This window comes from Tetranychus urticae, chromosome 1 (genome assembly GCF_039701765.1).
Source record: "Tetranychus urticae isolate SD_2017Ah chromosome 1, NJAU_TeUrti_SD_1.0, whole genome shotgun sequence".
NCBI classification, from domain to species: domain Eukaryota; kingdom Metazoa; phylum Arthropoda; class Arachnida; order Trombidiformes; family Tetranychidae; genus Tetranychus; species Tetranychus urticae.
Window position 1 is genome coordinate 17030283 of NC_142958.1, and position 23836 is coordinate 17054118.

Genomic DNA, 23836 nt, shown 5'->3' on the forward strand with positions numbered 1-23836 from the left:
AACACAAAAACCAATCAACAGGTTATCATATTAATAGACGTGAAAATGAATGCAAATAATTTAGGTTGAGTTGCTTTCATCTGAACAATTTTGTTGAACAACTCAAACAATCTCCACTGATTAAGGATTAACATGATTGGAATAGAGTTTAATTGACATTTATTAATGCGATTTAGAGGTAAATTAGTTGAATACAAAATGTACAATTCAAAATGATAGAGTTGTTGACATTATGAATAAAGGTAAATTTGATTCACTCGGAACACAATGAGCTACAGTTTAACTAGTCATTCATGATTGAAATGTATTTCAATTGAATCTCAATTTGTTTAAGCTGCTCTAAGGTAAGATGTTTCATATAACAGTTCAACTTGCTGTTGGTTGATTGCTTGATTGATATTATTTGTCTTACTAGATGAATGATTTGTTGATATTCAAACTTGACATCAGTTTCAATATCCAATTCATCTGCCGTTTAAATGTTTAAAATGAAACCTAATTGTTACCACGTAAAGTATTAAATTGACGAATCATGATAACCATTATACTTTTACCTTCTCAAATTCACACAACAAAATACAATTTGTAAAGCAAATTTGAATATTAATGGTTTCATTTATCAATCTAATTACCATCTTGGACTGAAATGGTCACCAAAATTAGATTACATCTCCAAGTCTTCTTGTGTCTAGTCCATTCAATTGATTGATTGAACCAACTATAATTAACAATCGTCTCACATCCATTGAAGTCTGTATTCTTGTTTCACCTAATTATTTATCCACCATCATCAACATTAACATCAATGTTTTTGTTTTACTTTCAATTTCATCTTTTCATTATTTAAATTTCAATCTTTCATCTCATCTCCGTTATATTAACAATCTTAATCAAATTCAATCTTTCAACTTGTTTCTTCTTCCTCATTCACTTTCCTCTCGTCCCGATCCATCCTCAAATGCCTTCCAAATCCACTCCTTAATTGCCATTAGAAAATGCTTTTTTCTCGCCATTTCCACCCAATTTCGTCCGATTAACATGCTGATCCATCTGAGCTTAATCTCAAATCCCTATCTGATTCCAGTAATGGTTAATCCGCTCTGATCCGCTGGCTCAGATTAACGGTTGAAAGGAAAAGACAGAGAAGAGTAAAAACAATGAGACAATTTGAATGGTTTGAGTTATAAATATATTAGTTGATTGATTGTCGATAAGAAAATGTTGGGTGTTTATGTGACAATTAGGGTTAACCTCAAGGAATTGGGAAAAGTAAATTTCTTTTGGGATGACATGAATGATTAACAAAATGATGGGAATCTACTTCTTCTTTTCTCTAATTGTTTTTTCCCTTTTCTATCAGAATCGTGATGAACGGTGAACTATCAGAGTTTGTATGTTTATTAATATTTTGCTAAACTCGTGGTGACTATTTAAAGAAGGGAATTGCACTTTCAGGTTGGAAACTAAGCAACACATATCAATGAAAATCGGTTAATCCAAATTCTGGTCATTCCTATTCATAATTATCATCTTTTCACCTTTGATAAGGCACAAACATCATAATTGATATCAACAGTAATTGATTTGAACTCAACTAAACTTGATTGGTCATGAAATTTGAACACTGATTAATCGTGTATTCAATGATACTCGGGCATGAATTTAAAATGATGAACAAGTATCCAGTAAAGCTGGCTGATTAAACGGATTGTTTGGAGGAAATAATTGTTGCCTTTCTCCTGATGTTATCACTGGATTGAGAAGAAACATCGTACGGTATTTAAATCGCTTGTTTTTACCAGAAAATTGATCACGAAAGTAGTTTACTTGCTTCTTGATTAAACAATTAAACATTCTAATTCTGAAAGTTTAAATTAGCTTATTTTCATTACTTAAAACCATTAGTCTGAATGTCTATTGCCTCAAATAAGTAATTAGAGTTGTTAAAATGGCCATGCAGTGAGCTTCATTTTCATGCTTAACTCAATGATATGTACATTATCTTTAACCAGATTGTTGGTCACTTTCATAATACTCATTGCTATTCAGTTTTTTGGTTTTTAAGATGAGGTTATGTCGAAATTGAAAAATTTGTCTTCAATATGCTTGTTTCCAATCAGATTTATTAGAGGAAGGAAATTATTCGCAAGGAAAAAGGAAGAAACTGTGATGGCTCAGTGTATTGATAGCTAATAATCAGGCTGCTAAAAAACTCATTTCTCAGGTGTGAGTATCCGATGCAGCCAGTCTGGTTTCTCAATCTGCCTTTGCTTCACCAGCAACACAAGAAAGATTCCCATATTTGACTATTGCGATGCCATTAAAAATCTTGAAGTAACAGAGTGCTTTCCATCACAATTTGGGTTAGACATGATAGCACGGGTAAGGAAAACATGAATGAGAATGAAGGGCTAGCAAATGGGAGATAATTGCCAGAAAACATCATCTAATAGGCAGTCAGAACGGAAATAACAATTTTTGTTTGAACACCTTCTTCGCAAGTTGAGGATAATACTCCTAAACATGACTTATATTTTATTATAAAAATTGCTAGCGAAAGTTACTAAAAGAAAAACAAATTCCTGATCTGAAGTCTGTGCCAATTCAATAGATGTATAATTTGTAAAGCTAACCCTGAAGATTTTCTGAAATGCTCTTCATCAACTGTAGCACTGCAAAAAACGGAATAATACAATGTAACTTATAAAATTATGACAAATAAGCGGTTGTTACTAAAAAGACACAATTAACACAATTGTTACATTTATGCACAAATCAATACAAATACTGTCAGACAAATGGTCGAAAATGAATGAAAATGAATTTCTTTCGAACTGAGACTCTGTTGGTTTGTAGAGACATAAAAACTGAGTCCGTTCGTGCGATTTAAAGGTTTCAAGAAAACCGGGCTCAAAGTTTGTCCTTGCAAAGCTTTTTGTAAAATTAATGAAGCAGATTTTTTCCTGAAACTCATTTTAATAATGTAACTTTTGATGATTAACCATGAAATGTACTTTTATGTTATATGTTTTATGTTACTTTTGAGAATAAAATTTTCTATTATATTTTCTGTAAAACAGAGAACTTTGATTTTCCGTTAAAGTGGCCGCATTCTGTATCCGTAAGAGTTAGATAGCTGAAATTTATTATCTGTTGATAAAAATTGTTGGTACACATCAACAATTGAAAACTTTTTTCAATTTATCCATATTTCTCTTGATTTTGACCATTAACCTAAAAACTTTGAACATCAATAGTCCGAAAATGGCATCACTTTCAATCATCATTCTTAGGCCAAACATTAGATTTTATTATGGGCTATGATATATTGAAATATTAAATTATTCGCGATTCTACAAAAAAATTATGGCATTGTATTGTTTATGTTACCAGATTTTATGCTTGCTTTATAAATGGTGAATGGTTACTAAACTAAAATCTAACGATATGTCACAAGGATATTCCTTATTAGATGAATTGACTCTGATTTCCTTCGGTATTCAGTCACATTATACTATAGCCCATAATAAATCCTGAAGATTGGCCATAGAATGATGATTCCGTGCACTGCCATTCTCGAAATATCAAATTCACAAAATCCCAACTCTTGACTCGAAAGTTATTATATTTTTTGACAATAATCCTTTCAATGCATTCAGTTGCACAAATGGATTCAGTTGCCTCATGCTTACAAACTGGCCAAATCTCCACTCTTAGTCCAAAGTCAAAATTTTTGCTCTTTTTATTGTCTAATTTTCAAACCGATTTTTGCAATTTGATTTCAAAAGTCATAAAAATCAAAGCTATCTATTTAACTTTGACTATGTCGACAGTGAATAATTTAGAGCGAATCCACATGGCATTGAGACGAGGTACAGAAAGGATCTTCTGTACCGTTCATTCTCAATCTAATGTTTGGAGTGCTGGCCATGATTTACCAATATTCCTTCTGGCTCTTTGGATGTGTTTAAAAGAGCAATCGATTGTAGCCCAGGCTAAGGGTAACGACATTATATTAATTCCAATAAAATACTTAGCTGTACAATTAGAAAAAAGTTTAAACTCAAGTTGATTTTCGCGATGCATTGAGTTTCAATGATTGAGATGTTAAGGTTGCTACTAAAAAGACACAATAAACACATTTGTTGCATTTATGCACAAATTTACACAAACACTGGAAGAAAAATGGACAAAAACGGGTAATAATGAATTTCTTCCAAGTTTAGATGCTGTTAGTTTGAAGGTACTTAAAAAGTGAGTCCGTGTGTGCTATGGAAAAGTTTCTCTGATTAATAGTTTTCGAGTAAATAGAGTTTGAAGTTTAAACTTCGATCGCTTCTTGTACAATAGTGGAAGCAAATTTTTTCATGTAACTCATAGTACTGGTGTAACTTTTAATGTACAATCATGAAATGAACTTACTTTGAAACATAAAACTTTCTATTTTCTGTAAAACAGATAACTTCGATTTTCCGTTAAAGTGACCGCATTCTTGTCCTGTAAGAGTTAGATGGCTGAAATTTATTATCTGTGGATAAAAATTGTTGGTACAAATCAACAATTGAAAACTTTTTCCAATTTATCCATATTTCTCTTGATTTTGACCATTAACCTAAAAACTTTGAACATCAATAGTCCGAAAATGGCATCACTTTTAATCATCATTCTTTGTCCAATCATTAGATTTTATCATGGGCTATAAAATAATATGATTCTATATCCAATAAAATTTGATTTGATTCATCTTTGATGAATATACTTCTAACACAAAAGAATCGTGGCTGAGAAACCAGTCAACTTTATAAAATAATCTGGTAATCAAGCTCAAATCTGGTAACATAAGCAATACAATGCTAGAACTTTTCCTGCAGAATCTGGAATAATTTAACATTTCGAAACATCATAGTCCATAATAAAATCTAATGATTGGACAAAGAATGATGATTGAAAGTGATGCCATTTTCGGACTATTGATGTTCAAAGTTTTTAGGTTAATGGTCAAAATCAAGAGAAATATGGATAAATTGGAAAAAGTTTTCAATTGTTGATTTGTACCAACAATTTTTATCCACAGATAATAAATTTCAGCCATCTAACTCTTACAGGACAAGAATGCGGTCACTTTAACGGAAAATCGAAGTTATCTGTTTTACAGAAAATAGAAAGTTTTATGTTTCAAAGTAAGTTCATTTCATGATTGTACATTAAAAGTTACACCAGTACTATGAGTTACATGAAAAAATTTGCTTCCACTATTGTACAAGAAGCGATCGAAGTTTAAACTTCAAACTCTATTTACTCGAAAACTATTAATCAGAGAAACTTTTCCATAGCACACACGGACTCACTTTTTAAGTACCTTCAAACTAACAGCATCTAAACTTGGAAGAAATTCATTATTACCCGTTTTTGTCCATTTTTCTTCCAGTGTTTGTGTAAATTTGTGCATAAATGCAACAAATGTGTTTATTGTGTCTTTTTAGTAGCAACCTTAACATCTCAATCATTGAAACTCAATGCATCGCGAAAATCAACTTGAGTTTAAACTTTTTTCTAATTGTACAGCTAAGTATTTTATTGGAATTAATATAATGTCGTTACCCTTAGCCTGGGCTACAATCGATTGCTCTTTTATAGACATCCAAAGAACAAAAAGAAACATCAGTAGACTATTTTATTGGAATTAATAGAAAATTGGTAGCTCATTTCTTTTAACTATTCTTGTCTTCATTTATCACAAATTACTACAATTTACTATAAGTTACAAAGCAAATCAAACAATAAAATCCGAATAAATATAGTTTAACTGGTTTTAAATATGCAAGTAAAAGCGACGCTTCTACGACAAGACCATTGACGGCTGCTGTAATGTTTTACTCAAATTTAAAGCAAAGGAATCTTGATTTAGCTATTTTGGTCAAAGAGAAGTAGATTAAAGCGAGTGTTTTCCCTTTTGATGAATAATTGTGTCTCCAAGATCAAAAAGACCATCATGACGATGACCAGGTCCTTCACTTTCAGCTACGGCACATGAACTCTCCATTGTCACTGATACTTCACCATAGTGATTTTCACCATTAGATGAATGCATACAAAGATCGTTTTGCTTCTTTAAAAAGTATGGTTTGATGCATATCAAGGAATATACAGAATGAGAGTACGCAAAGTCCTGTTTTAGACAATTCTATAGCTTTCCATGCCGACCCGAAAATGTTCAATGACTTAGAGAATATATCATTATAAATGAAACCAGTATATATTGAGAAGAGACCCATCAACAAAATCAAATATCGTCCACCAAAGAATGTTTAATCCTGGGCTGTAATCGATTGCTCTTTTAAACACATCCAAAGAGCAAAAAGAAACATTAGTAAACCATGACCAGCATCTCCAGACATTCATGGAGAATGGACGGAATGATCCACTCCTTTCTGTACCTCGTCTCAATGGCATATGGATTCGCTCTAAATCATCCACTGGACACCAACAATTAGCAATCAAACATTTACTAGTGAGACCAAGATTTAACATATTTAAAGTTAAATAGATAGTTTTGATCTTGAATTTTGAGATCAAATTGTATGCATCGGTTCGAACTGGGAATACAACTGCTTCCATTTGTGGATTTGAAAAGTTTCTCTCGTGTACGATATTTGACAAAATTCGGTTCAAAATTTAAACTTTGGCCTCTTTTTGTACCATTGAGGCATCAGATTTTTTCACCGAACTCTTACTCAAAAGAAAGTCTTATACACTAGTTTCCGAGCATTTTGTTATGATTGATTTCAAATGAATCATTACACTGCATGAAAATTTATTCATGCAGTGTAAAAAAATTTCTAATCATGTATCTTCGAACAAATTTTCAAGTTGGAGCTCGTTTAAACTTCAATATAATGAGATCTGATTCAGATAATCAGATTTTTTGAATTTTTATTCAAGATACTCTCGAAAATTATCTAAAAATAGTAATAAGTTGTAAAGCTAGTAAGATATTGTGAGATTCTGTTGGCTAAACATGTTCATTAATGAATTTATGTTCAGTTCACATTAGATGACTAATAAAATAAGTCATTTATCATTAATAGCCTCATTTTGAACTCTGCTGAATTCGTAAGCTATGAGATATGGTAAAGGGAAGCAATGAATGAGCTTGGATGAATTCAATTATACTTGGATCAAAGTATTTTAATGACTATTTTATATATAATATAATAGAATAGTTTATTCAAAGTAAAAGAGGTCAATTATTGGAATCTAGAGTTACAAAGTCCATATCATTTGAATTAAGAATGATTTTTGGGATAATATTCGTAAATAAACCAAGATAAGCCCAATAACATGTGCGCTGGTCGTGAATATTGTACATCTTTATCGTGACACCAAAGTAATTTGCGAGACTCTTCAATCGATAATCTGGAGAGTATAAAGAGTGATATTAAGAGTTAACTGGAAATTGTTAAAGAAACTTAAAAGGATAATCATAATCAATCATACTTACTCGACAACTTCAATTCTTTCATTATCAACTCCGCCTCCATGATTGACTCGTTGTGCGTCACTTTAGGATTGAATAGTTAAAATATAATCGGTAAAAAGGAACAATTACTTGACTCAATTAAAGTTATCCTTACATGACTTCAGCGTAGAAAATTGAATGCAAAGAAGCTTGTAATCCAACACTAGACCGTGATGAAGTGACAAATTTTAGTGAACTGAAAAAAATGGATAAAAAGAACATTAACGAGTTTGAAAATCGAACGGTCCATCCTAAACTAACGAATTTGCAATTTACCTGACTGGTATGTCATATCCAGTTTCCTCCAACACTTCTTCCTTGGCTATCTCTTCATGGCTTAACCCTGTAAACAGAAACAAATGATCAGCTGCTACTTTTATCACAACAATTTACTTACCAGGTTTATCGATGATTCCAGCACACATTTCCAATGTATATCCATCAATTTTTGGATCTGCTTCAATTATTCCATTCTCAGCATCTAGCTTCAAAGCTGAAGATAGAATCAATGAGGGTCTGAATTGTTTTACAAAAATCAGCTTATTCCTTTCTTTGTGATAGAGAATGATGGCAACGCTGGAAACATAGAAATGAAGAGAAAAACAAGTTTCAAACGAAATGAAAATGCAAGATAATTGTAATTACCTGTCGTGAGCCTTGACACAATCCCAAGCCAATTGTTTGCCATCCTAAACAATAATATAAACCATAAAATTTTAAAATATCAAACCGAAATTGACCGAGAAAAAGTCGAAAGAAGTAGAGAAAAACATTTAGTACTCATCAGATTAAGACTTACCAGTGTATACTTTAACCTGATAGGTTTGATATAGTTAGAACCAGAAGGACCAATTGGTGATATGCCAACTACTTTAGGTGCTTGATTACCTGACATTTTCACGATAAAAAATTGTAAACAATACTGGTCACTTAAATGACGAAGAAAGGCTCGATTGATTAGACTTTTGGTTAACATAAATAACAACAATGGTACTTGATAAAAATTGACTAGATATTCGGATCAAATCATTGGATCCAAAACACTCTCAACAAGGCTGGTTTCAACCAAAGTTTTGGACAATTGTTCATAGCCTGAGCTTAATTCTTAAGATAAATAATATAAATAATCGAATTTCTTTGGTGCAAATCGCACATTGTTTTGCAGACTGAAAGATCAAATAGAAACAAAACAATAATCGTAGAGAAAAGGTCGAAAAGAGGTAAGATTAATAGGTCAAACAATTATAATAGAGTTTTGTTTGAGAGTTTATCAAAATTGTTAGATTTCTTTTCATTCTGATATGAATTCGGATTTGTAAAACATTTTTTTTGTGATTTCAATGGATGAATTAAAAGTAATCTTTAATTTCAAATAGTCAGTAGTCTTGTAAAAGCAAATGAATCAATAGGGATAAAACTTTTTTTTTATTGTTTCTTTAGTCGTTTGAAGACTGACGAAAATTGTTTATTAACAATCAATATATTAAATATGTAATCAATTAGATAAAAGAAAAGAGCGTGTTTCTTTGAAAAAGAGAGTCAGTAAAGTTAACATTAAAGGTCAAAATCGACAATACATCTGCTTTAGTGAAACTTGGATAAATCAAATGATTGCAGCCTCTGTACAGTACTTTGGAGCGGGAAAGTATAACGACGGGAAAAGAAATAAACGATTTAATTTAAAATTATGCTTATTTGATGAAATGATGACCAGTCTATGAATTCAATTCCCAAACAATGAGATGGGAACGATCACCCTTAGATAATGAGTTGGACTCTTCTTCAGGATTAAGTCTAAAATCAATGTATCCTTCACCTCCACTTGTAATCAAATTTTTAGCCATTAAGAAAAATTTAACTGCATCTTTGTGGCCATGGTAAGATAGTTGAGATTGTGATGGATTACATTTAGGAATGAAAGTGGCTATTGAAATGGGTCCAACATCACTTTCAGAGACTAGTGAGGACGATGTAGGTGTTTTATGATTTGCAGAATCGCTGGATTTAAGTGAATTGCCGCTTGAACTTTCATTAGAAGGGGAATCAGCGTTGGTCGACCTGATTTTATCACAGGGTATACTTAATATAACTCCATTAGCTGTTCCAATCCAAAGGCGATTGTTGCTGGCTCGGAGAGCTGTTACTCGAATGAAGGAAAAAGCTTTGGAGGATAGCATTTTAGAAACATAAGGTTCTATATCAACATCTTGAAGATGCTGATATGGTTTAAGAGCTGAATAAAGGCGAAGAGTTGAATCCAAACGGATACTGCACCAAACTCCATCACCCATGGCAGCAAGTTGACGAACTTGAGTTTCTTTTCTTGGATGTACAGTTAAGGAATGAATAATTTTGAGCGCAACAGGATCAAGAATATAAACCATATTACGATAACCAAGCCAAACAGAAGTTTTGGTAACTTCCATACATCTTATACTGTAGGAAGCGGTAGCAGTGCTGGCTGGAGAAGATGTTCCTGATCCTGAATTACCAGATCCATTTTTATTGACACTGTCGCTTGAAAGTGAATTGGCTTTACTCATATCAATAATAAGATATTTAGAGAAATCCCAACAGCCATTTGTTGGCGATCTTACAAATATACAACACTGTCCATTGGCCAAAGCTACGAAAACTCGTCCCTTGAAATGGACAATTTGGAGAATTGAATCAGGAAGTCTAACACTACAAATACAATGCGACCACTGAGCGAGACCTGAGTGGACATAAAGCATGCAATTTTGTCCTCCAAGCCACATTGTTGGTAAACATGTTGACATGGGTTGATAAACTGTTGTATTCGATGTTTGAATGTCATCAGAGACTGACGGAGAAGGTGGCTCTGTGTAGGCAACATATTCAGTCAATTTTTCCAACTGTACATTCTTGGAGATAGCCTCTTTTGAAAGTAGATCATCCTTTTCATCTTCAAATGAAACTTTTAAGGCATCTTTTGCTTGTACAGTTTCAATCTTCTCATTATTTGAAGGTGGTACTGGCGATGGTTGCTGTTGAGGTGGATCTATTTCGACAATCTTGATATTATCTAAATCAATATCATTATAATCATAAATATCATTATTCTTGGCTCCAGGAATAGAGGCAATGCATAAAAGATGTGTTTTAACTGTAAATGAATCCAAAAATTCACTTGGATTATTCTTTATATTGACAATGTTGACTTTACTCTTTGAATTGCTGACACTGCAAATCCAAGCAAATGTTGACAACTTTTTGGCATCTGGAAAATCATTTTGGTCATTTATTGCTGCGCCTATTTCATTCTCTAAGTCAGCAATAGCTGCTATTGAAACCTTTTCCGCAGTCGGAGTTTCAGCTTTTGCATTTTGATTACCAGGGAATCCAGCTTCTCCACCAGTTAAATCAACAGCAGCAGCACACCATATCTTCAAACCCAAATCATCGTTATTTAATGGTCTACAATAAATTGGTACAGGAACAGAGGCATGGCGTAACCCTAGAGAAGTGAGATACGTGCCACCCTCAACAGAACTTTCACTTGATTCTTTACCACTTCCAGCTATACTCCAACCATAAGCCATGATACGATCTCCATTGGTTCGAGGAACATGAGCACGAACTGCTTTCAATGATCTTGCTCTTTCACTGGAAATATCGGCATCCATGAGAAGCACAAGATCACCAGAATGTTGTGTACGAGATCGCCTTTTCATAGCTTCAAGGGCTGGTGTTACTTGATCTGGATTAGAAGTACCATAACGAATAGCAGTTTTAACCGGGCTTCTATTACCCTCTTTAGGTAAGGTGCCTCCGGTAGTCCCGAAGAAGTTACTTAAACTGTAAAAGAGAAAGATAAATGTGAGAAATCATTTTCAAACACTGTTTAACAATTCGATGACGAGGTTAATTTTTTTAAATTTTCTAATCACAAGAATACCTGGAGAAATTTCTTCCACTTTAAAGGCAGCGTTAATAAAGATAGAGATTACAAATATTAAATGTGGTTAATTCTTTAAAATTAATGAGCTATGTTAGTCAATATCGATTAATTATTATCATGCTACACTTACAATTTCCAGACAGATTTTTTCTCTCCTTCTGTTTTACTGGCACGAATCAGCTCGGTCCATCTTATGGCTTCTTGTAATTCGATTAACCTTTCTTTGTAATGATTTCGTTCCATTAAAACTCGAGCCATTTCCATACGTGTGAAGCGTTTACGTTGAGTCATAGGTGTTCCTTCCTCGTCATCCTATTCAATAATAAATCAATTTATAGATTTTTTATTGTGTTCATGTCTTCTTAACATTGTATGTAATTTTAAAATAGAATCCAAAATACCTGAGGTTGGGCTGTAACTTTCTGCTTAACTTCATTAAGTTCTTCTTTAGTTTTCTTTAGTTCATCTTCTAATTGCGCGATACGTGATTTCAGTTTATCTTTAACGGCGGTTAATTGTTGAACTTCTTCCCTAGACATAGTTAAGTCACTTTGAAGTTCGTCAACTTTGACTATAAGATCATCCTTAACAATATTGAGAGCATTCTTGGTCGCCAATAGTTCATCATTTTCCCGTATAAGGTTTTGTACTTCTTTCTCCATACCTGAACGAAATTAAAATACAAAATTCATTATTAAATATTAGCGTGATAGAAAAAAGAGAAGCAAAAATAGAATAGATTACTCACCGAAAAAGTTATCCGTAACTGCCATAATCATGTGAACAATGGGATTAATAATAAATAAAAAACATAATCAGCATAAAAATATAACACATACGTTGTTGAAAAATCAAGAGAAAGGCAAAATTTAGTGCATCATTATTGTTCATAATTTCAGTTCGAGGTGAAAATTCAATATTTGTTGCCCTTAAAATATCTCAATAATCAAAAAAAGCAAACAATCTGAAAATTAAGTAACAGAGAACTCGAACTGCTATTTGCCTTGTAAAGACAGTGGGATAAACTGGATAGTCAGAAATAAATGACACCAACAAGAAAAATTTGGCTGGAAAAAATCCAATCATGAATTGGAAGTTATTGAAAAATCAAATCTACTTTACACAAAAATCTACTTTGATTATGAACGAGAGCGAAGACGGAATGATGACACAGTGAAAACGAAACGAGGAAATGTAAAATGAATTTGTTGAAGATGATAAGATTTAGCATACCAGATGAGGCATATTTATCCTGGTGTGAAATTCGACCTAAAGAAAAATTAAGAATTAAAAAAGTGAATCAATCGGATGAAATTTTAAAAATCCATGAGAACGGGTTATTCACAATTCGAAATCGAAATGATACAAATCTAAAATATGCAATACCTGTAAGACTGTTCATTTCTCTGTCCTTTTCACGATCTCGGGGAATTTCATCTACTTCTTCAATTATTGAAGCATCTTCAAGTGATAAGTCAGTGTCGATCCAGGCCTGACGAGGTCCCATAATAGCTGAGGCCAGATTTTTAGAGGGCATGTTGATGTCGACTTCTTCGCTATGACTAGAATAGGATTCAACATCAGACTTTCTGGATGTTGTTGGCTTGTTATTACTCGATGGAACTAAATTAGTCTGACCAGTATCATCATCACCTCCAATTAATATTTTCATACGTTCCATAAGATCACAGTGGCTTCGAAGTAAGTCATTATAACGAGTATGAAGCTTGGAATTTTCGGTTTTCAGTTCTTGCTCTTTTTCCTCCAATCTTGAAGCTATAAATAAATACGTAGGATTAAAAAATTGTTTTTAAATCACTCTATCCATCTGAAAACAAATGGTTGAATTTTTCTCCTGAAAACAACACAAGAAATGTAAAATAATGCCCTGGATCAAACTAATTTTTCATTTAGTCAATACAAATGAGAGAGATTGATTAACAAAATGAAATAAATTGCGGATTATAATGATTCCAGTAATGAGTGATTACTGAAGTAATGAAGAGGTTACTTCAAGCGTTCACTTAATTTTAATAAAATAATCACTAATAATAAAGATCGGGGACAAGAGAAACTCACAAAAACAAACGAAGAAATAATAATTACTGTAACTAAAGAGCTTCGAATGTTTATGCTAACAAAACAATTGGGGATAGCGTCAGGTTTCTCATACAATCAGGACATTAAAGTCAAATGGAAATGGATTTCATGAGTAACTAGATTGAAAAACAATAATCGAGGATAAAAGTTGAATAATAGTGAAGTAAATCAAAACAAGTACAAAAAAGAGACATCAGACAATCCAAAATTTAACTGTAACACTTGACTTTAAACAAAAGTTGTAAATAATAGAACGATAAAAAAACTTGATTAACTTTCATTGAAATTTTTGGAGATAATCTTATCAGGTCAACCAGTATTCCATCTGTTTGTTTATTGAATTTAAGTTAACTTACCATGATCAGCTGAATTTTTGGCTTTCAACTCCAACATTTTGACAATGTTTTCGAGTGAATTGATTTTTTGAGCATATTGTTGCCTCTCATCTTCAGATTGAAACTCATATTCCAATAACTTTTGCTCGATTCGTTTTTTGATAGCCTTTTCCTTGTCAAAGGCAGATACCAACTGTTCATTGTCATCTTTACATAGCTCCAATTCAACTTGCAATTGTTGTGATTCAATTAATGCGATATCCAATGATTCCAGGACATTCACAATCAAGGGCATCAAACCACCAACAATTTCATCTTCATCAGAGAATCTGTTGATGATCTTTTGAAGCTCAGTATATATTTGTGAAGCTAAATTTTGTACTCTTTCAGAAACAACATGGCTGGTCGGAGAATCCAACTGTCGTTGTCCAGATATTTGACCAAGAACTTCATAGATAGTTTCGTTGCATAAATTATCCAGATTTTCCTCCTCCTTAGCATCAGGTCCAGTGAAGGATACCTTACTGTTTTTATCACTATTGAACTCCATGCCCATTACAACATGTAGATTCCAATCCAGATGAATCAATTAAGGGAGATACATAGTCGATTGACATTAATGATTAAGAAAATAACAACACAATTAACTAATTAGTTGATTAGAGGTACCATAATTGGCTTGATAAAATAAAAACACAAAAATTATCAACAAATAAATGAAATAACATAAGATACAGCTGACGTCATAGGAAAATTGGGTGGAACCAGGATCATAAAGATTGCCATCTTGTGTCATTTTTAGAAGTCGAATTGGTGCCAAATTGTTGTTATAATTAATTGCAATTAATTTAACAGAACAACATTTTAATATTTGCTAATTAAATTTTGAAGAAATGCAAAAACCATGGCAAATTGTTTTCAATAATGGCCTAACAAAGATTTTCAATCTGTTTCGATAAACATGAAGCAAATTACATTTAGTTTTCCTCAGTTGATAATCAAAACAATCATTTGTTAGTCATTGAATTTATTTCCCAAATAATTCGCCTTTGAAATTGAAATCAATTTATCGTCAGTAACAAGATACATTTTGAATTTTTCATTTTCAACAATTTATTTGGATTCTTATTTAGTTTCCATTTTCTTAAACTTTGACCTATTACTTCATTTTCAACAAATTTAATTGTCAAAATCCCCAGCTGGCAATACGATTTTGATTTTAAGGTGAGTTTTGAATTGGAATAACTTAATCTGGTCGTTTTAGGTGAATTTTAACAATTTTAAATTTAGCACTGATTTACTATCAATGTTATCTATCAAAATCGAAACATGCTAATCGATTAATCGAGGTTTGTTTATCATCAACAAGGCTCTGATTCTGAGACGATTCAGTAAAATCTATTGACTCCAGTAATGTCATAATACGCCTAATGTGTTCCTGTATTTTGTTGATACACTGAATTTACTTAATTCATAATTATTTATTACTTTCCGGGCGTTTTACTGGATCTTAACCTTATTTATATTTATCAGTGTTCATCTATTGTGGTTCACGTTAGAGGAGAACTGGTCAAACATGGGTTCTCTTTTAAGAAGTGAAGAGATGAGCCTTTGCCAGCTATTTCTTCAATCAGAAGCCTCTTATCTGTGTGTTGCCGAACTAGGTGAACTTGGACTTGTACAATTCCGTGATGTAAGTCTTTATTATTCTTGAGTTTATTGTAAATTTTAATGGACATTGAATTTGTTTAATTTTATAGCTCAATCCAGATGTAAATGCATTCCAAAGAAAATTTGTCCTTGAAGTTCGTCGTTGTGATGAAATGGAGAGAAAATTACGTATGTTAACATTTTCAATACTAGTCTCCATTTAACTCTGTGATTCATACTAACAATTTTTATTGCCTGTTTTCTCATTTTATTATTTTTGGCTTGCAGGGGTTCTTGAAAAAGAAATTAAAAAAGATGAAATTCCAATGTCCGATATGGGTGATGTTCCAGATGCCCCCTTACCCAGAGAGATGATTGAATTGGAAACAACATTTGAGAAACTCGAAAATGAACTGAAGGAAGTCAACGCTAATGCTGAAGCATTGAAAAAAACCTATCTTGAACTGACGGAATTGAAGCATATTTTACAGAAGACTCAACAATTCTTCGATGAGGTATTTCAATCAAGTTGACCAAGCTAGGTCATTCCTGCTTCCTCCTTCTTCTCTCAATTCATTACCCATCCTGATATTCATATTCACATCTCCACCAATCATCAAACCATTCCTTTCCATATCCATTTATCCATAATTACCCTTCCCTTATATCTCAATATCTCCTACCTGATTCGCCACTAGCCATAGAAAAGATCACCCGCTCACCTCATTAGTCATTACTAACTACTTGTTTTATAATTATAGTAAATTTGGTGCTTATTAGAGCTCTTTTCTTTTCTGTTTCTTTAACCTTTGTTGTATTTGTTTCTAACTTACTCACTATCGCCTCTGTTCTATCAACCTGTCCTGGGTCAATTTTTGTTTTGCTCATTTTCTTATTTGTTGATTGCTTATGCATGTCCTCCCTCCGAACGCATCGCATCCGTTCTTCTTTGGTTTTTGTGCTTTGTTCACCAACTTTGAATTTCCATAACACTCCAATTGCACTCACAAATACATGAATGCACACAACCCCACCTCTACCTTTCCTTCCATCTGTTACCCTTATATTATCGTATTATATGTGAATGCTGATCGTGAAGGTGGAATATCACACCATACAGATTCAAGAAACAGGAATGGGCGACGAATCAACTCAATTACTTGGTGAAGAAGGATTGCGTGCTGGTGGTCCGGCCCAAATGAAGTTAGGGTATGTTTCTAGATCCATGGAGTCGACAATTTTACTTCTATTATCTTTCTGGTACTTAATCGTTATCTGTTGGCTCACATTAGTGCTTATTATTTTTTGTTGCCTAGCTTTTACTTATTTCCTGAACAATTATTTAACCAAGATGAAATAACAGCCTATTACGCTTTTCCTTTTTGCTTTTTTTTGTTTGAATTTATTTCATTTTTAAACCTTGACTTTATTTACTTTATATTCAACATTACGAACCTTAGCAGTCCTCTGATAAAGGTGTGAGGAGGTTTAGTGAGGTTCAAAATTTTAACGCTGCGATGAATTCATATATGAATACTGAAGGAGCTCCCGAACGTTTCACATCCGATTTGGGGTATGATTGAATTAATCGATGATTTCAATTTGTATTTTAATATACATATAGTCCAGAATACGATGCGATCTTCTCATCAACTTTCATTTTCTTTATAAGTTGCAAATTACACATTCGTTTTCTTTTATTCATCATTAACTTATCATCTCTTAGATTTTTAGCTGGAGTCATTTTGCGAGAACGGATTCCTGCTTTCGAAAGGATGCTTTGGAGAGTTTGTCTGGGTAATGTCTTCCTTCGTCAAGCTGAAATCGAAAAGCCACTTGAAGATCCAGTTACAGGGGACAATGTTTACAAATCTGTATTCATCATCTTCTTCCAAGGAGAGCAGCTGAAATCTCGAGTCAAAAAAATCTGTGAAGGATTCAGAGCCACTCTTTATCCTTGTCCAGATAATGCTGCTGACAGAAGAGAAATGATTGCTGGCGTTGTTTCAAGAATCGAAGAACTAAACACTGTTCTTAAACAAACCAATGAACATCGTCATCGAGTGCTTGTTGCTGCTGCTAAACATATCAAAAATTGGATCATAAAAGTCAGGAAAATCAAAGCAATCTATTTAACATTGAATATGTTTAATCTTGATCTCACTAGTAAATGTTTAATTGCTGAATGTTGGTGTCCAGTGGATGATTTAGAGCGAATCCATATTGCATTGAGACGAGGTACAGAAAGAAGTGGATCATCTGTACCGTCCATTCTCAATCGAATGGATACCAAAGAAACACCGCCAACTTTTAATCGTACAAATAAGTTCACTCAAGGTTTTCAAAATATAGTAGATGCTTATGGTGTGGCTGCTTATCGTGAAGTTAATCCCGCTCCATTTTCAATAATTTCATTTCCATTTTTATTTGCCGTTATGTTTGGAGATGCTGGTCATGGTTTTTTAATGTTTCTTTTCGCTCTTTGGATGTGTTTAAAAGAGCAGTCGATTGCAGCCCAGGCTAAGGGCAACGAAATCTTCAAAACATTCTTTGGTGGACGATATTTGATTCTGTTGATGGGTCTCTTCTCAATATATACTGGTCTCATTTATAATGATATTTTCTCTAAGTCATTGAACATTTTCGGATCATCATGGAAAGCAACAACATTGCCTAAAACAGGACTTTACCCGGAAAATATGATGTTAGACCCACTAACACAATACTCCGATAGGCCTTATTGGTTTGGAATCGATCCTGTTTGGCAAGTCTCTGGGAATAAAATTTTATATCTCAACTCTTACAAAATGAAACTTTCTATTCTTCTTGGAGTAATGCAAATGTTGTTTGGACTTGTTCTCGGCTACTATAACCACCGTTATTTTGGAAATCGTATCAACATTGTGTGTGAATTTGTTCCTCAAGTTATCTTCATGTTATCAATTTTTGGATATCTTGATCTTTTAATTTTAGCTAAATGGGTTTCAGTTGATGCTAAAGACTCCAGTTGCGCTCCATCAATTTTGATTACATTAATCAATATGTTTCTTTACAAATATCCAGATTCACCTTGTTCAGCGTTACCCATGTACTGGGGTCAACAATTCATTCAAACAGTCCTTTTGATACTTACACTTCTATGTATTCCCTGGATGTTATGTATCAAACCATACTTTTTAAAGAAGCAAAATGATCTTCGTGTGCTTGCAGCGATGCATTCATCTAACAATGAAAATCATAATGGTTATAATGCCGATGGTGAAGTACAAGTTTCAATGGAGAGTTCAGGTGCTGTAGCTGAAAGTGGAGGCGGTGATCATGGTCATGATGGTCCTTTTGATCTTGGAGACACAATTATTCATCAAGTGATTCACACTATCGAAGCTTGTCTTGGATCTATTTCTCATACAGCATCATACCTTCGATTATGGGCTTTGAGTTTAGCTCACGCTCAATTGAGTGAAGTCTTATGGAGTATGGTTCTTCAAAAAGGTCTGACTGGCGAAAAAATTGCTGGAGGTTTCATCATGTATTTAGCATTTGGATTCTGGGCAATTTTAACGGTTTCTGTTTTATTATTGATGGAAGGTTTGAGTGCTTTCCTTCACGCTCTCAGATTACATTGGGTAGAATTTCAAAGCAAATTTTACTCAGGATCTGGCTATATTTTCCAACCATTTTCATTCCAAGTCATTCTCAACAATGAAGCTGACGAAGTTGCATAGTTATATCAATCAAGCGTGGAGAATGGTGATGTTATTTTTGTTAATCACCATTTAATTATTTCTCTCTTTGATCTTCATCTTACACAAGAAACTGGAAAGTTAAATCAAGAGCCCTTTTGTCTAGTGAATCTGAGTGAACTTATTTCATCTACAATAATCTTAAATCTATGGTCAAAGTGTCAATGCAACTTGCACATTACAATCAGCTAAATTATTATCTATTCGGACTCTATTAAAATTGTTTGATTTCATTTATTTGTTGTAATTTAATGAATGTGACCACGAACTATTAAATCATGAAAAGAATAATAAAAAGATATTGCCAAAAATGTTATCATAATTTTCAATAAAATGCTGAACTTATCCAAGAATAAAAGTTTCAACTGAAGTTGGTTTTGATTTGGTTGATAGAGATGAATTTTATCAATAGGATGTCAAGCATATTTAAGTATTAGCTATGAATAAAGAGATGGTTATGACTTTTTCATTGAAACATTGTTTTGCCTTGATATTTTAAAAGAATCAATCCAAATATTTAGTTATCATAGGGAAACAAAAGCGTCACAAATAATCGTCATCATAATTTTTGAATACACCTTGGTAAAACTTTCATTATTTTTGAAAGAAAAGATTGAGATATATAATTTGTAAGTTAAAATAATACGGATCTGTTTATTTAATCATTTAGAGAAAGTTTGAATATATGTTATAAGAGAAACGGTGAATACAGAATCTTTATGTTATCTCAGATAATTGATTTTGTATCAATTATGTCTGCAAATTGTATAGCACATTTAACTGGATTGCATCGTCTTCGTAAATGTCCGGTCTTCTTCAAACTATAGCCATAGCTAGTTATAAAAGAATAAAAATTTACATTAAAAAATCTTTTTGAACATATTATTGTCCGAGTTTTCTGTGAGTTGTGGCTGACTTACGTTAAAATTGTCCACAGATGCTTAAGAGCTTCCAAGTAGCATCGTCAAATTTAAACTTTGCGGCATAAAAGGCATTTGGTGATGCATAGGATTGAGCTAGTTTTAAGGTCATTAAGAGCGTCAAAATTATCATTAATTGATCTTGTTTCAATAGACAATAAATTTTCATTGATTGTGGCTAACTTACGTTGAAATTGTCCAGAGAGACTTATGAGATTCCAAACCGTATTTTCACAGTTGTGTCTTGCAGCAGTGAAAGCCTCTGATGATTGATAAGATTGAGCTGCTTATAAGAGGGTTAACAATTGTATTAATTGATCATGTTTGAACACATTATACTCTCAATATTTTATTAATAAATGCTAACTTACGTTTTTGTTGAAAGAATGGCAAGAGCTTCCAAATAGCTTCTTTAGCATTTTGGACAGCAACAGTGAAGACATCTGTTGATTCACTTGATTTAGCTATTTTTAAATATTGAATTAATTGATCATGTTTGCACAAAATATAGTAATTTTTCCTTCTCAGAGGCCAACTTACGTTTGAATTGTTCAAAGAAGGAAGATATCTCACCAAGAGATTTTTCAGCGTCCTGCTTGGTCTGGGAATCGTCGATGGAGCTTCGCTTGCTCAATGATTCAGCAAAGACAACTGTAAAGAATAGATTTAAAAGGGTTAGAAATGATTCGATATTCAATCTCAGACATTTCAAATATATATGATACCTCCGATGAAGCATATAGTCAAGAAAATGGTGGCACGCATTTTGATTGGTTAACAATGAGAATTCGGTTCTGGTTTCTGATTAGGAGAATGAAATATTTTGAACTTGATTAATTCAATGAATGGTTATTTCGAATGAAAAGCAACTCTTTTTATATAAATTTTCGTTTACTTCCAGGACGTTAAATTTTTGTATCGATTTGATTGACATTTCCACATACAGCAAGCATTCATCTGCCAAATGATGTGACAGATGAATCCAATGAGTAATGATGCACTGACTCTTCAGTGCTTAGATAGCTAGATGTCCAATGAATGTGATTACATCGAGCACATTGATGAATACCGAAAGTATTATTAGTCTTATTAGTGAAAATTTCGTACTGTTAATTTCCCTTCAGGATCATCTTATATGAATCATATCATATGATCAACCGTTCGAACATGTGATAGGAAAGGTAGATTAAAATTTCGCTATTTAGGCATTAAATAATCTTAAACACATTAACTAATTAACAAATGAATCCTCTATTCTGAACCAGGCTCGGTCGCTAGACTCGGAGAATATTTGATTCGGCTTATAACTGTAAATAGTACCAGGAAATTTTGACTCTTGAATCACAAGAACACTATAACTTTTCGATGTCTCGTCCGTTGAGATCTCTTGTTTAACCTCATAATCTATCTTTTGACATTGAGGTAGACGAAATGTTTCATAACATGCTTTATAAACAGGCAAAGCTTTCGATTGGCCATTGATGAATGGTAAAGCACCAGAATATTTACCAAAAGGAAAGACACCAGCATGATACAGTGAAGGCGGTTTCATAGCAAGTAGTCTGTTATTGATACAATCGGCAAGAGCCGAATCTCGATCATAATCAATGCAATTAGTTTCATATGGATATTTAAGTAAACTTGTTACAATCTTTCGATATTGAATTATGCTGAAAACCAGTCCATCTTCTCTGTAAGGAATTGTTGTATAATAAATGGGATTAGGTTCAATGCTTGAGTTGAATGAGGACAATTTAAAGCCGTATTTAGCATTTATCATGTTACCCACGGAAATAAAAGAAGTGCCAGATGCGAAAAGGTTTTGTGCTTCAATTTGTAAAGGTTTAGAGTTGTTTAAACTGAAAATTGTTGTGAGGAAAAATGAATATTATGTCTCCAAAAAGTCTATTTGTTCATCTGTGCCTTACTTTGAGCAAATGTTTTGTGGTGATTTGTTGGAATCAAAGGAAAACAAAGTAGGACTGGATTTTGATGAACATGTCTTCGATCTATCCTCAATTGGATTCATACTGGATCGTTCTTTGTGCAAATGGAGGATGTGATTGATCTTTACGAAGTAACTGATTATTTGATGATCGATGAGCGTTTGTTTGAACCATGCATGGATTATTTCCACAATAATTTTACCATTGAACATCTTCCAATTGTTTTGTGGTCATGGACTCTGTTAAGTTATCAAAGGTTAAGGATAATGAATTAATAAAGACTCTCAGAGATTTTGATTCAATTATCTCCTCCAAGGGTGATTGTCGATGCAATCGAACTAAACAAATTTTCCGAATTTATATTCATCGAATAGATGATTCAAAGTGGCTGATAAATGTGTACGATGATGAATTATTTTGTTTGGTGATTTTACTAAAGACGCTTCAATGTCTCTTGAATTTGTACATAGAGAACACATTTCAGATATTTTATTTGATACTGGAAGAAAGGTATCCGAAAGACATTTCGATGGCTTGACTTCAAAGTTACTGGTAAAACCTATTATACCCAATTGTCCAATACAATTGTGCAAATTTTTGATTTCTTATTCTGACGATGATTTACATTATCAATTGCTGTCATTTCGATGTCAATTGTATTTTTTGATTGATTAGGTTTTTCTGATCGAGGTTTTTGAAAAAATAGCTTTCGAAGTTCACAATTAGATTTTATTTTGACCTTTTGTTTTTCTCATTTACACATTGAAGATTGAACGTTTTTGTAGGCAGTAATTTCGATGACTATTTGAACTTGATGTATTTGTTCTTTTCGAGGTATTCAATTGGTGAAATTGCAGCTTCCACATATCGATCTCCAAACACATTGACTGAAATGAAATGCACAACCTTTAACCTCAGCACTTGGGAATATCACATTAATAGATGAAACAGCTTGTTCGAAATCGATTAGGAAAACATCAGGACAGAAAATCAATCCGTATTCCATAGCTTCATCTTGAATCAATCTGAAAAAACGCGTATATGTTTCTGGTTGCTTATTAGGAAGAAGACCATAGATAACGGGAACCATTACATCATTAACCATTACATGTAAAGTGTAGAGTTGAAGAAAGAGTGTTGCTGATGTTTTAAATGAACCATCCATTTAAACATGTTTTGCCTTGCACAAATATTCAATGAAATTCAATTCTAGTTCCAAATAGTAAAATTTTCTCATCAAATCAATCATCTGCAAGCAAAAAATCCTCTCCATTATCCAATTTTCTGAATTGATCAGGAATCTGAATTGAATCCTGAGAAGATGGTAAAGGTGGCAATTGTTTTAGTTTATTGTCACTAATTGTAGATTGAAGGATACGAAATGGTTTTAAAGCTATACCAAGCTCATCAGCATCATTATTTGTTAATATGTTCGTAGCTTTATTGTACGCTTCATTACCAGTGATAACCGGGTCATTCTTTATGACATTCTAGATCAAATTTCTTGCTCTCTTGTTATCGATTCGGCAGGATTATCGCCGTGATTATGATCAGCAGTTAGAGTAAATACTTCACCATTTGATTTGCAACGAGAAGAACATGAATTTACCAAGCAATACCAGTAGCTCGTATCACCACGAGTATTTTTTTCCGAAATAGGTACGAATGATGACACAATAAATTCGCCCCTTAATTAGATTT

General features: G+C 33.0%; 4 protein-coding genes across 7 annotated transcripts; 1 reads left to right on the plus strand and 3 right to left on the minus strand.

Annotated features, from left to right (window-relative positions):
- Positions 1-7198: 7198 nt before the first annotated feature.
- LOC107372065 (uridine diphosphate glucose pyrophosphatase NUDT14) lies at positions 7199-8515 on the minus strand. Its single transcript, XM_015940209.3, has 7 exons — positions 8319-8515; positions 8165-8208; positions 7917-8095; positions 7796-7862; positions 7635-7715; positions 7502-7561; positions 7199-7416 (listed from the first exon to the last, which is right to left on the minus strand). The coding sequence occupies exons 1-7, from the start codon at positions 8493-8495 to the stop codon at positions 7287-7289; spliced, it is 738 nt and encodes a 245-aa protein (XP_015795695.2). The 5' UTR covers positions 8496-8515; the 3' UTR covers positions 7199-7286.
- Positions 8516-8921: 406 nt separating this feature from the next.
- Positions 8922-14626, minus strand: LOC107372062 (JNK-interacting protein 3). Its single transcript, XM_015940203.3, has 7 exons — positions 13898-14626; positions 12828-13217; positions 12675-12710; positions 12190-12207; positions 11843-12105; positions 11572-11753; positions 8922-11338 (listed from the first exon to the last, which is right to left on the minus strand). Exons 1-7 carry the CDS (start codon positions 14430-14432, stop codon positions 9235-9237), a joined length of 3528 nt encoding a protein of 1175 aa, XP_015795689.2. The 5' UTR covers positions 14433-14626; the 3' UTR covers positions 8922-9234.
- A 652-nt stretch (positions 14627-15278) lies between these two features.
- On the plus strand, positions 15279-19585 carry LOC107372063 (V-type proton ATPase 116 kDa subunit a 1). 4 transcript variants are annotated; one of them, XM_015940205.3, is made up of 5 exons: positions 15279-15569; positions 15637-15715; positions 15815-16041; positions 16626-16735; positions 17253-19585. In XM_015940205.3, the coding sequence occupies exons 1-5, from the start codon at positions 15453-15455 to the stop codon at positions 19249-19251; spliced, it is 2532 nt and encodes an 843-aa protein (XP_015795691.1). In that variant the 5' UTR covers positions 15279-15452; the 3' UTR covers positions 19252-19585. The 4 variants fall into 4 exon arrangements, with proteins under 4 accessions (XP_015795691.1, XP_015795693.1, XP_015795690.1 ...); XM_015940207.3 differs by having other exon boundaries at positions 16647-16735; XM_015940204.3 differs by lacking the exon at positions 16626-16735 and adding an exon at positions 16987-17099.
- A 310-nt stretch (positions 19586-19895) lies between these two features.
- On the minus strand, positions 19896-21026 carry LOC107372061 (uncharacterized). The gene is made up of 6 exons (XM_015940201.3): positions 20915-21026; positions 20730-20840; positions 20561-20653; positions 20377-20472; positions 20190-20285; positions 19896-20102 (listed from the first exon to the last, which is right to left on the minus strand). Exons 1-5 carry the CDS (start codon positions 20952-20954, stop codon positions 20191-20193), a joined length of 435 nt encoding a protein of 144 aa, XP_015795687.2. The 5' UTR covers positions 20955-21026; the 3' UTR covers positions 19896-20102; position 20190.
- Between the last annotated feature and the right edge of the window lie 2810 nt (positions 21027-23836).